Source organism: Aulonocara sp. 'chitande type north' Nkhata Bay, linkage group LG22 (genome assembly GCF_057382095.1).
Source record: "Aulonocara sp. 'chitande type north' Nkhata Bay isolate Kocher_YH1m ecotype deep benthic linkage group LG22, A_spYH_male_GT1.1, whole genome shotgun sequence".
Lineage (NCBI taxonomy): Eukaryota > Metazoa > Chordata > Actinopteri > Cichliformes > Cichlidae > Aulonocara > Aulonocara sp. 'chitande type north' Nkhata Bay.
The window spans coordinates 4997837-5011680 of NC_141364.1; the positions used below are offsets into that span (position 1 = coordinate 4997837).

At 40.9% G+C, this 13844-nt stretch overlaps 1 protein-coding gene across 5 annotated transcripts in view; it reads left to right on the forward strand.

The window, feature by feature from the left end:
* The first annotated feature begins 8363 nt into the window (after positions 1 to 8363).
* LOC147303299 (uncharacterized) overlaps positions 8364 to 13844 on the forward strand; it is a 75887-nt gene continuing 70406 nt past the window's right edge. For 3 of the 5 annotated variants that reach the window (XM_086281350.1, XM_086281349.1, XM_086281352.1), the window contains exon 1: positions 8364 to 8563. In XM_086281350.1, coding sequence (XP_086137476.1) covers positions 8536 to 8563 — 28 coding nt within the window. In that variant the 5' untranslated portion in view covers positions 8364 to 8535. The remainder of the gene's footprint in view (positions 8564 to 13844) is intronic. The other 2 variants (XM_086281351.1, XM_086281353.1) reach the window with 2 other exon arrangements.

The window sequence follows — 13844 nt, forward strand, 5'->3', positions numbered from 1 at the left end:
AGGTGGTCAGAGACAAAGGAATATCTTTGATCCTATAGTTTGAAACTAAGACTTTACAAATTTAAGAAACACAATGACAACATTTAACAATTTGACTCCAACAATAACAAAAGGCAACAAAAGACAGAGAGTAAGAGCATTAGGTAACATGTATAATGTCCCTTGATTAAAGAGCTCAGGGGAGGAGGAGCTCAGACTGATAAAAAGACCTGGTTTACACTCCAAATTATAATTTTTTTCTACTCCTGGCACTCTGTGATGTCACAGAGAAAAGACATTCCTAATAAGGTCATCAGATCCTGTGTTTGTGAAGGGAAGCCAATCAGAATAAAGCTGTCTTAAAAGGCAAGGAGCCAGTAACAGTTTGTTTCAGACATAAGACAAACTGAGCAGCAGCATAAGATGAGGACTATGAAAGTGCTGGAAATGAGCAGGACATTTTTACTACTGTGGGGACATCTGGCCTGCAGGACTGGAAAAAACAGAGAAAACAACTGGACTCCGCTTCAACACATTTCCGTCATGTGGTTTTCTTCCATTTGTTTTGGTGCTAAAAAGCAATTTAACAACTATTGTCCCCTGAAAAGCCTTTCATCACTTTCTTTTGTGCTCATACGTCCCTCACTCTCCCTCACACACACACACACACACACACACACACACACACACACACACACACACACACACACACACACACACACACACACACACACACACACACAACCAGCTGTACAATTAAGTATCATGCACACTCAGTAACACACTCCCAGCTATAAATAGTTAGCACTGTTTGTCTTTATGTAGACACATAACATTTCTCCTTCTTGTCAGTTCCCATTAATTTTCTGCTCCTTTTGCACCGTCACCTCACCCGTCTCTCATTGCTCCTCCTCTACCTCCTTCTTGTCTTCCCTTCTCCTCTCTCAGCCAGAATACTAATAACCCCTTTTCCTCCGTCTCTTACTTTTTTTACCCATCTGAAGTTTTTTTTCTATTCCTACAGAAGCTCATATTCCCCATAAATTTTCTCTGCTTGAATTCTTTCTCCTCATCTCTCAGCATGACTCAGACTTCGCCCTCCTCCTCTCTTTCATCCCTCCATCACTTCACTCTCTCAGGCGAGTTTTTATTTGGAAAGCATCCACAGTTGCTTGGGTTTCACCTCCCTTTTTTGCTCTTTCTATGTTGCTCCCCTTCCATCTAATTCCCATTCATCTCTTCATTTCTACCCATGACTGTTAATAATTCTCAACAGAAAACCTCCCATATGCTCTGCATCTCTCCGCCAAAGACAACTTTCAATTTGCTGATATGAGTCAACATTTCTCCTCTGATCAGAGTAAACGGGAGCATTTGCAAATATCATCAGACCACGAGTCTCCTCACTACAGTACGTGCAGCACCCAGCTTCCCGAAACCATGTTTTTACATGCAATGCTGAACTTTGGACTTGATATTTTTATTCTTTTTAATTTCAGGGCACATCTGGCAAAGCTCAGGGCACAGACGTCACTTCCCACCAGTGTCCCATTCATTTTATTTTCAGCTATGAAAGCTGAAGGTAAAAGCAGAATGACTCATTCTGTGTTCGACAGTTTCAGAGTATTGTTTGACTCTGACTAGCTCCCTGTGAGTATGAGTGCTTTCAGGGCCTTATACAGCACTGTGCAAAAGTCTTGAGCCACCCCTCGTTTCTTTATATTTTACTATGAAAAATGGGAAACAAGTGCAGGAATTTGTTGAAATGTGATACATACATGAAAATTATAGTATATAAGGTACGAACAGAGTTCTGTTCAATTCTAACAAGTCCATATTTAGTATGAGCACCTTTAATCTTCAACAAAGTCTGAACTATCTGAGACAGGCTTTCTTTAAGTAGTGTTCTGGAAAAGTTCTCCAGCTTTTTAAAAGGAAATTCAAAGCTTTTCTTTGGATTCTCACTAGTATTGGTTCTGTTTCGATCCATAACTGATCACCAGTCTCCAATTAACCTAACCCCACTAACTGCATGTCTGAGGAAGGAAGAGAACCCACACAAACTCCACCTGGCCAGGTGGTGGGAATCAAACTCAGGAGCTTTTTGATATGAGGCAACACTGCTAATCACCGTGCCACCATGCTGCCACAAAATATCGCATGGTGGATTAAAATCCAACTGTATTTTTGTACTTGTCTAGTTTCCTCATCCTTTCAAAGACACTTTGCACACCATGCTAAGATATCCAATGTTTGTTCATCCCTTTCTACTAACATTATTGCTAAGGATTGTCTTATTGCATTGGAGTCACACTGGGTTAAATATGTACACTTGGGTTTTAAGGGGTATTTATTATTTTCTTCTTTTTTTTTGGGTTGTATGGAAGCCCCAAACGCAATTTCATTGTTCTTGACAATGACAATAAATAAATAAATACTAAATACTAATACTTGAGTGAGGGTGCTTTTTATGATTGAGTTATTTATTGGCCACTGACTTTAGCGCTGGGTCTAAAACACATTCCTCTGAAAATGAACAAGTACAAGAACTGACATGGCATTAAAATAGGTCCAAAAGCAGCTGATGTCCAAAGAAGAACTTTGGCAAATCTTCAGAAAAACCTTGAGAACTGTTTCTGACGACCACTTTAAACATTTTTAAAGAATGCCTAGATCCTTGGAAACAAAATACAAGGCAATGATGTACAGTACTGAATATCAGCTTTTATACTCTGCTGTCATGTTTTTGTTCAAAAGAGGATCCATCTGCAGAGAAACTGAATGAAGAAATGAAGTCAATCTTTACTCTGGCAAAGATGATCTGTTTATAAAAGTGGTAGAAAAAACAAAAATCAAGCCTAACACAAACCAGGATCTGACAAACACAGTCAGAGAGGTAGACGATATACAAAATGAGCTGAATGAGATACAGACGTAGGTGAAAAGAATTAGGGAATTAAAGAAGACAAGCGACAGAAGCCAGAGACAGGAAGTAGAGCTACTTAAGATGCAGAAAATTAAAACAGGAAGTGACTGTAAGTGAGACAGAAGAAGACGGGATAGAAGGGAACGATAGAAACAACAATAAGAAACATGAGGAACTAAAGTAGATAAATACACAGGAACCAAAACTCAAACACAACAACGTGAGATTTTAAGGCCTAATCACGATAACGTCACCTGTCGTTTCTTCAGGTGGTTTTGATGCTTTCATCCAGTTACATCAAGCAAAAGGAAACAGGACTGATCAAAGAACAGGTCCACCCAACACAGAGGTGAAAGGCTACGAATGATGGCACATGCTACGAAACAAAACTGCAAAGCTGCAATAAAGATAAATGATCCTATAAAGCTTAAATATATTCTTCTGATGTCTGATGATATGCATCAGTGTTAAGAGAGATGACAGAAATGCTTGCTCAGTAGCTTCAAAATGCTTTTTCCTGCATAAAATGTGAGTTTATTGTCACAGTATAACATATTTTGAACTCTATTTTTCCAATCCCCCAGCTCGGTCAGATATCTATTGAGTGTTGAGTTCAGAGAGTCGAGTTCTGTTATCCGTCTGAAATGGAGATCTGAGTTAATAGAGTCCAGAGCGCCCCGTCCTTCCTCGCCTGCTGCACTGCTTAGCTGAATCACCGCGTGTTTTCATATTCATATTGTGGGAGAGGCAGCAAGGGAGGCAGGGCAGAGATGTTTGGAGGAGGGGAACAACTGTACTGCATTGTTAGTGAGAGACAGATGAGGGAGTGAGAGGAAAGCCCAAACAGGACAACCGAAACAGGCTGCAGCGTGATGCACATTACATGCATGAGATGCCGCTCGTATCAACACTTGTTCACCTTTAGCCAAGTGGAATGAAAACTTCTAGACCTACCAGCAACGATGATGGTGAAAGAAATGTGCATCAGATGGTTCATGGGCGGGCGTCTGGGTGCAAACGATGAGTAAGGATGTCGCTGTCAGAGCTGAGCAGACAGGTTTAATATGAGTGGATTAGTAGCTGAAAGGTGCAGATAAAGCCATGAAAAGATGTACAGCTCATGGGCTGTGAGTGCAGCAAAATATGAACAGTTTTGGTCTCAGGTTCTCAAAGTTAAACACAGAGATTTGCACTTAAGTGATCCACTCATGGAAAAAAATCAGAAAAATATGTCATGTGCGTTTTCCTGACAACAGATGTGTTCAGTGGCAACAGGGAAAAATTCAACCATTGCTCTGGTCAATGGAATCATAGTTTTGTGGAGCCTGAAATGACCACATTTGCATGAGAAAGTTACATGCTTGGTTATCGAGCTGCATCCATAACCTGTACAGGTGCAATGCACATGCACACATTGCTTCTTACTGCTAATTATCAGCTAACTAATTAAATACTCAAGTTTCATTCAACAGGACTGAACCACAAACTTCCTGGATGTCTGTACCACACAGCAAGATGTAACATCATGCAGATAATTGCATCAAAAATGCTTCATGGGCTTCACGACCCCCCCCCCCCCCTCTTTTTTTTTTAAACGGGTCCATGGAATAGTCAGAAGATCGCTATCAGTGGATCTAAGGATCCGGTTTGGAGAGTAAGGGTGAAGAAGCTCGATGATATAAATGGGGGCCTCTCCTTGTAGAGACATAAAAGTAAGAGTGAGGATTTTAAACTGATATCTGTATCCAATTAAAACAGGAAGTGACTGGTGAAGCCTAGCATGCTGACAGTGGTCAGTCAAAGTGGTCACCCCCTAACTTAAGGCTCTGGAAAATAAATGAGCTATAAAAATTCCACCCACCATACAGTTGTTAAGAAGAGGGAATGTTTTAGGAGAGATCAAATGTGTGTTTCACTGCTATAAACATGTTTACTTCAACAAGGCAGTTTATCAAGATCGACTAACGTTTGAAGCCCCTAATCACACGATCGCCCTTGGTAGAACCTGGGACCATTTTGTGGCCTTTCCGTTTTTTAATTCCACGCCATTTCCACTGTGTTTAATGGAGTATAGCCAAATTTTCAAACATGTATTTTTTTCCCATTTTATTTTAAAATTTCAGTCTGAGTTTTTTAAATGAGCTTAAATGGCTGAATAAAAGGCATACATCCACTATCGAACCTCGTGGCCGATTTCTGCCCCTTGAAACCCATTATAAACGCTATTTTTCACTGCAAATTAATTACGGTCAAAGGGATCGTCGATGTTTTTAAGTTTCATTTTCATTTTGGAGGAGGCCTTAGAGTTGTAATTTTTTTATTTGTCCACCGAGTGGCGCCCTTGCTTCACATTTGACCCCTGCTGGAAAACAGCGGGCTGCTTAGACAGACCTGCGGAAAATGAAGCCTGATTCCCGGCGTGCAGCAGCGGCTTCGCCCGCTGATCGGGCGGGACCATTTTCGGTCCCTAGGACCGTGAGAGGGTGCTTTTTTTTTTTTAGTCAACAGGAAATGACGTATTTGTTGTCACGTGGTATCGGACGTGTGTGCTGGAAAAAGCAGTCCCCGGTGATCGTGCCCCGGTCATCGTCGCGACTTACCCCGGGAAGATGCACTTTTTTCGGCCTAGAGGAGCAGCATTTGCCACCTGGAGACCATTTTCTGGTCCTGAAAAAAAAAAAATAAAAGGCGATCGAAATGACTGTTGGTGCCAATCTTTAGGCCATCTAAAGGCCTAATCATAATAACAATTGAATATTACCTCAAATGTTTTTTTTGGAAAATATTCAAGTTTTATGTTTTTTGGGGCAAAAAAAGCAGTGCGCTCATGTGACGAAACCGGGATATAAAGGGTTAAAATCCGCGAAATGTAATTAAAACTTGACATGAATATTTCAAGGAGAAGTAGGTCTAAAAGATTGGCTAATTTAAAGTGGAATAAAATATTAATATATAAATTTTTTATAGCACTTTTTTGGGCGTGGTCGATTAGGACCGATAGTGTGTGCAATTTATGAAATGCGCTCCTGCAAAAAAAATAAAAGTGGATCGAAATGAATGTTGGTGCCAATCTTTGGTCCATCTAAAGGCCTAATTATAATAACAAACAAATATTACTTCAAATGTTTTTTTTGGAAAATATTTAGTTTTTTTGTTTTTTGGGGCTAAAAAAACAGGGCGCTCATGTAATAAAACTGGGATTTAAAGGGTTAAAACAATGAAAATATAATTAAAACTTGACATGGATATTTTAAGCAGAAGTAGTTTTAAAAGATTGACTAATTTAAAGTAGAAAAAAATATTGATATATAACATTTTTAGAGCACTTTTGGGGCGGGACCATTTTTGGTCCCGAGGTTCACGAAAGGATGGGATTTTGAGGTTCTACCAAAGTTAATAACACCATCAATTCTCTGCTGATTATGGAGTTGAAGATGTGAGGATATTGCAGTACAACCCCATGCTTATCATTTTACTGGTCACGTTAAAACTCTTAGCTGAATATGTTTAAACATCTTTTATTTGTCATATTTTTCAGATAAAGACAGACTGCTTTTTTACACCAATGCAGAAGCTCTGACAGCTAACTTAGAACTCATAGAGATTCTTAGTTTACCCGACTCCCCTAAATGTAAAACACTCATCTTTAATGTCATTAATTACTTTATGGCATTTTTTTTCTTGACATTTAAAATGTTTGCTGTGAAGAAATGTCAAAATGATTGGAGTCACAGCTTATTTACTCATCATTTTAATTTATGGATCATATCATTTCATAGACAATGGCTTAATGACTCCACTGATAAACATTACTATATAATTATGTTTTTGAAAAGTATACTTCAAAGCACCAAATGATTCTCACACTGAAAGGTTGTGTGGACAAAGTGAAACAGTAACGTTTGCCAAACTTAGCATCACAGCGGCCGACAGCAAAGACTCTCAGGCTTATTCTGGGATACTTTCATTATGCAAATGTTGTTTTGGTCAGATTTGGTTCCAATGTTATGACACACTGGACATCTGGCCCTTCAAGTTGTATCTGTAGCTGAAACTCTTCTTTGTCAACACTGTTGTGAAGAAAAACTGCACGTGTGGGAATCATTTGAGCTAAATATTCATTTCTGTCTGGTGGATGGCTTTTAGATTTAAAGAAGCATATTTGCCAAAGAGAGCAGCTTTGTTCTGCTGCTGTATCAGTGCAATAAACGAAGTAACGTGTTTTTGTGCAAGGTGACAGTAGAGAGCCTACTTAGTTATCGTTAAAGCTCTCTGACAACATTTAGACTTGTTTTTCTATTCTCAGGAAACCAATCCAGTGAGCTGGGCATGTTGTAAAGGAAACTGGTGTTGTGGCAAAGAAAGTCCACAACGGCACATTTACATTTGTAGTTTTTGCTGTATTTGGACTTGCAAATAGTGAACTTGTCAAAATGGAAACTGCTGAAGGTCGGGCCAGTTTTAAAAGAGAAGCTGATGTTTGCTCTCTGTACAAGTTTAGTGGGCTATAGTTGAAATCACAAGTACACATGGTCATAATAGGCTTTCATGGAGAGATCTAAAAATAGCAAACACACTGAAAGCAGTCTGGAGATGCAACAGGAAATGCCCTTGAAGGGGAAATCTGCCAAATTCTAATCAGGTCTGACTTCTTTGATTTGAGTAATGACTAGATTTTTTTTAAATGTCAACCTTTCTTTTGTTCCTCAGGCTGCCATTTAAAATTGGCCACAAATGTTTTTTTTTTTCAGGACATAAAAAACACAGACAAACAGACAAAACGCCGGGCATGGCTTCATTTGATCCTGTTAGGTATTTGTAGGGGATTTTGTCATAATTCTTGAGTTATGGCCAAAAACACATACTGACCTTGACCTTCACATATGACCTCTCAAACCTTTACACACTGAAGCAAAAGTAAAAATTTTGGCCAAATTAAAGAAATAAAGAGAACCAATAAACACATTTCAGAGATATTTTGTTGATGAAAATCACTGAAGTAGAAGGTGCAGTTCTTTGGTTGAGTTTGGGTCTCAACATATGCAAAATATCCCGATCAGATCAGATCTGCATCCTACTTTTAGGCTATGAGGGTGTCCCTCATGACTCATGCTCTGGGGTCTTTCCCGGAATGGGAGTGTTGCATTGCATTGGTAGTGGCGACTAAATATGTAAAATCTGGATGAAAGTTCTTTGTAACCTTTACGGAAATAAGAGCACCGAAGAAACTTCTGCTGCCCGTCCTTTACGCGTGTGCACATCCATGTTTCTGCATGACTGTGTTTGTCTTTCCATGTAAGACAATGTGTTCGTGTCCGCGTTAGTGTGTGCGTGCCAGCGACAAAGCGAGGGAGAGCGATAGAGCAACATCAGCAGTGACTGGGGGAAACCGGAGTGTGTGACGACGGTACGGCGGAGAGAGAGAGAGAGAGAGAGAGAGAGAGAGTCGGATGACACGCACATACACACCCTCTCTGCTTCTCACATACGGAGGAGAGGAGGACAGTGAAGAAGACAGAGAGGAGAACGGAGGAGAGGGGGAACGCGCAGAGAAAGAGACCCGGGGAGAAATGCCTGCTGGACGGATGGATTTTATTTTCCCCGAGCTGAACGAGCCTCTGTAAGACAACATGGGCTGCATAGGATCCCGGACAATCAGTAAGGACACGCTTCTTTATATCCCGCCATGTGGCGAGATGGATGGATGCATGCATGTGGAGAATTTAAAAGAAGAGAAATGAGATGAAACAGACACACATGTGTGATTTTCCAGGTTTACTTATCGCTAATTATCCCGCAGGAAGTTGCAGCGCTTCGGTGGTCTTCTGCTCTTTTCGTGCCCATAAAGGTGTCTGTTTTCAGGGTGTAGTGTCTGCACAGTTTACTGTAGGGATTACTATCGCATCTCAGTGTGTGTGTGTGTGTGTGTGTGTGTGTGTGTGTGTGTGAGGGGAGAGGCAGGACAGACAGGCAGCAGAGATGTGAGCGGAATAAGATGCGCTTTGACGTTTTTCGTCTCCACATGGATGACACTGGGCATGCAGACAGTGTGTGTGTGTGTGTGTGTGTGTGTGTGTGTGTGTGTGTGTGTGTGTGTGTGTGTGTGTGTGTGTGTGTGTGTGTGTATGAGAGAGAGAGAGAGACCTCCGCCTTGACACAAGACTAAGGTCATTGCATGCTGGGTGTCTGACAAAATCCCCCTCTCCCCCCTCCTCCCTTCTTCCACTTTCCCCTCTTACTCACCCCTTCTTTTCTTTCCTTCCTTCCATTCTTCCATCCATCCCTCCCTCCCTCCATCCATCCTCTCCTCTTGACTCTCCCTCTTCTGTGCGTCATGCTGCGACGTAATAAATTGAAGACGCAGGCAGTGGATACCGGGTTTCTTTCTCTCTCTCTCTCTCTCTCTCTCTCTCTCTCTCTCTCTCTCTCTCTCTCTCTCTGAGAGTTATGAACAGGAAGCTCCGAGATTGACTCTTGCAGGATGAGTCAGAACCGGGCTCGGCGCACTCAGGTGTGCGCCTGAACGCTCAGCTCATGTAGGTCATTTCTGTGAAGTCAATGCTACACACACGCGCACACACACCATTGTGAGGACCCCTGTTGACCTTATGCATTGATCTTTCCCTTCCAAAGGTTTAGGCTCTAACAGCCTGGATTCACCTTTTTACATTTTTGCCCAGAAATCACAAGGAAAAAAAGGAAAACCATTTCTTTGCTTAGAGCGCCCCCTACACTATCATTCCAGAGTGCGCTACTCTTCCTTCTTGTTACTTTTAATTTTCTTGCTCCAGTTTCCGATTTTTTGGACTCGTTTGTATCATTGCATCAAAATCATTTGGAATATTATCTCAGTTTCACAGTGTTGGTATCAGATGCTGTTAGCCAGGAATTGTTGGCTTATCGTAAATTAGCAATTTTCCAGTGTTCTTGAAATTAAAACAGCACAAGAGAGAACAAACTTACCCACTTCCTTAGTGACGCTAATGTTTTTTGGGTTCATTGGTACTTGAACCCTATAGATGGTTATGGGTGTGCAGTTAGCTAACTAGAACTTACAGCTATGCCAATGACATAACCTCCTTCTACTGGCTGAAAATGTTTTGGTGGTTTGTAGCCAACGCGACACTATAAGTCTCAGAGTGAATTTCGGCTAAACCTTCAATAATCAAATTTTAAATTCAGTGTTTAAAACGTTAAAAGAAAGCGCTCTTGCTCCTAAGGTCTGGAACTGGTCTACAAAGAGACAAGAGTACAAATGTGCTCATTGTACATTTAAATGTTCAGTGCCAGTTTAAAACTAAATTGTAAGTCAGTCAGGAAGGAGTGCAAGGTGAACATGTTCAGGCAGATACAGGACTTTCAGCACAGCATAGACACGCAGCAGTAGTGTGGTCATTTGTAGTTTAGGAGGTGGTGCTTTCTGTGAAAATTCCCACATGCCAGTGCCACTAAAGTCTCTCTCCACTACAAATACCACAACCCAAGATATCCCAAACTGCTGATAAAGAAAAGTGTGGTCACCTCTCTGCATGTGTATTGTCATTTCCCATTATGTGCAGCATCCAGCTGTTGTGTCCTGCCTTCACATGCTCATATGTGATGACACACACATTGTACCAGAGCCATGATCCCCTCCCTCTATCTACACTATCACAGCCTCATCAGCTCCTTTATGAAAACAAATGGAGGGTGCTGGAGGACTTAAATAAAGGAAAATTTGACCTTTGGTTGTCATTGAGCAGAGCCGGTAAAGGATGGCGAGGGACTGGGGCAGGGACTGTAGTGGGTGAGGAATGATAAGGAAGAAGAGCAGAAGCTTGTGGTGTGAAGATCCAAAATAATATCCTGGAGCGTTTATTTGGTCTCATAAGTGGGTGTGTTCCCCTTTGTGGTTAGGTTTTTTTTTTCTTATCTCCTCTGGCTGATTCTCTCTCCCTCCCTTCCTCTTCTTCTCTCTCTATTATTTGCTGTGTCAGAAGTAGATCAAAGCACATTATGCTAGCTATGCGCCGGCCACGTTATCTAACTCCAGTTGATATTTTCATTTTTGGAAATGTGTGCTCCAGACGCTGTGAGGAGTGAGCTGAGAGTGAGGTCTGGAGCTGACTGTCTGCACGCAGGGGAGACAAAGCAATAAAAAGTGGGACTGTTCGCAGAGGATAAATGAGACCAAAAATATCTTAGCAAAGTATCAGAGCTAAACCTACACTGACAATAACAGAGTTTTTAGAAATTTTTGCTTTCACTGTATCTCCACTTTAATGGGATTTAATTTTGTTTCCAACTCTGCAAGTATTAGGTGTCTGTCTCTGAACAGGAACTAGGTTTTGGAAGTCAGTCTAAAACAAAGAGTTAATCTAGGAAAACTACAATGAGACAGACATAAAACAACTTCTGTGGATGAATATTGTGTGACCTTGATCAGGGACACAGTGGCGGCATTGTTGGGACGAGCGCGCTGAAGAACTGAAGGAAAAGGTGGAGGCTCACAGCTGCTGAGTACATCAAAAAGAGAAAGCAAAGCTGCTTCTTTGCAGAATAAAAAACACTGTTATTGTTATTGCACTTCTGTGTCCTTGTCATTGTTTACCAGCGCAGAACAAGCAATAGCTCAGACTTTGACATTTTAATTTCTGCTGCTTCTTAGGTTTGGTCTTACCACCACAGTACCCCTGCACATGTTGGTAGATGTAAAGTTCTACTGGGGCACAATTGGCCATGACTCAGTACGCACAGTTTGCTGCACAGTTACTTAGATATTCAATTCAATTATTTTTTAATGTAGTGCCAAATCAAAACGAGCGTTACCTCAAGGCACTTAAGGCGCTTCACAATCAACAACCCTTTACAAGTAAGCACTCGGTGACAGTAGGAAGGAAAAAAGCCCTTGTAACAGGAAGAAGCCAGGGAGCCAACAAAGAGAAGCTAATAAAGGAGAAATGTGATTCTTTCTGGTTCCTGTCAGTATTTTTGTTGCATCATTGCCTGATAATAATGAATTACAGTAGTTCACCCTAGAAAATATAAAGTCATTAACTAATTTATTAGGCATTGCTCTTAGTGGGGATGCGTCTCATTGTAGAGATCTTGCGCAAATTCAGTAAGACAGTTTACATCTGGCTTCCTACATACATAAAGCTGAATATCATCTGCACACTCCCCGAGAAAAGCATGTATACTGCAAACAGAACTGGTCCCAGCACAGAACCCTGTGGAACTCCACAGTTAACCTTAGTGTGTGATTTGCACTCCCCAAATCTTTTAGATAAATATGATTCAAAACACTGCAGAACAGTACCTTTAATAACTATGGGATTTGCTAATCTCTCTAATAAGATATTGTGGTCAACACTATTGAATGCTGCACTGCGGTCCTGCAGAACATGCACAGAAATGAGTCCACTGTCAGATATACAATGAACTCCCCTTCCTTTGCTCACTGTTACTATTCCATTCCATTTATATTCTGAGATCTGCATGCACTACTTTTGAATTAATTATTCTTTGTCACTCAGAGTAGGGTACAGTTTTTCCCCACTAGACAGATGCCTGAAAAATGTTACACAGGCACCAGTTCATCATCAAACTAGTCATTTTTCTAAGTGCATCACATCATTCAGGAGCTTGCACTATTACTTATAGCAGTAATGGCTTGAAGCAATTGTTTTCTGTTTGACTTTCAGTCTCTTAGAACGTAGTCCACTCTTCTTTACAGCGGTGCTTCGGTTCATTGAGGTGTGTGGACATTCATTTATGAGCTCTTAAGGTCCTGCTACAGCATTTCAATGAGGTTGCAGTCTGGACTTTGACTGGGTCAGCACAACACCTTGATTCTTTACTTTTTCAGCCATTCTGTTGCATATTTTCTGCTTTGCTCGGGATCATTGTGCTGATTTAGTTTCAGCCAAGTTTTAGCTGTCATACAGATGGCCTCACTACTCTGGTACACACAGCAGTTAATGGTTGACTCAGTCACTGTGAGCTGCCCAGGTCCTGTGGCTGCAAAATAAGCACAACTGCTGACAACCTGACATGAGGTGTTTGTGCTGAATTGTGTGTTTTGTTTTTCTCCAGTTGTGGTGCTTTACATTATGACTAAACATCAGCACTTTGGTTCAGTCTCCGTCTGTCCAAAGAGCTTTGTCCCTTTGTCTTGTGCTCTGTTCGGATGTAGCTTTGCAATCCTTAATTGAGCAGCATTGTTGTTATTAGAGATAAGAGGCTTTCTCCTGACAGCCCTTTGAAACAAGCCACATTTTTTCAGTCTTTTTCTAATTGTATGGTCATGAATTTAACTAACTTTAGCCTGTGGAGTGTGAAATGTAGTTCTTGGGTTTTCTACAGTTTCTCTGAGCATTGCATGGTCTGACCTTGGATTGGATTTGCTGGGACGATTGTGGCATTGTGTTATCACACACCTAAATACTCCAGACGAACACGCTGCCAATATGTCTGCTTTTATAGAGGTGCTCACACTCACTGATGATCAGTTAATTTAGTGCATTTAATTAGCAGCACCAGGCTGCTATATACCCTCTTCTTTCCTTTGGAGGCAGTAAGGGTGGACTTAGCTTTCACAGAACTGCACAGAACTCCATGAAAACTGTATTTCTCTGACTGTAAATGTGAACTTTTGCTTATTTTTGATCATTTGAAAGTGCTCTAATTAGTTACCTTCTTAGTAGTTAATGTTATAATGTGGCTGATTAGTTTTTAATGGCAGGAATCTTGCAATGCAACAAGTTAACTTTAAAAAATAAGGTTGCCCAACGATGCTTACCACCTAATATGTATTACAGTGTATAATAATAGTAATAATAATGATGCAGCCCACAGAGGACAACAAAAAAACAACAAAAAAAACAAAAACAAACGATGCATCAAAGCAGGCAAAAACAGTCTTCTAAGAGCCCCATGATGAACACCATCAGGATAGTTT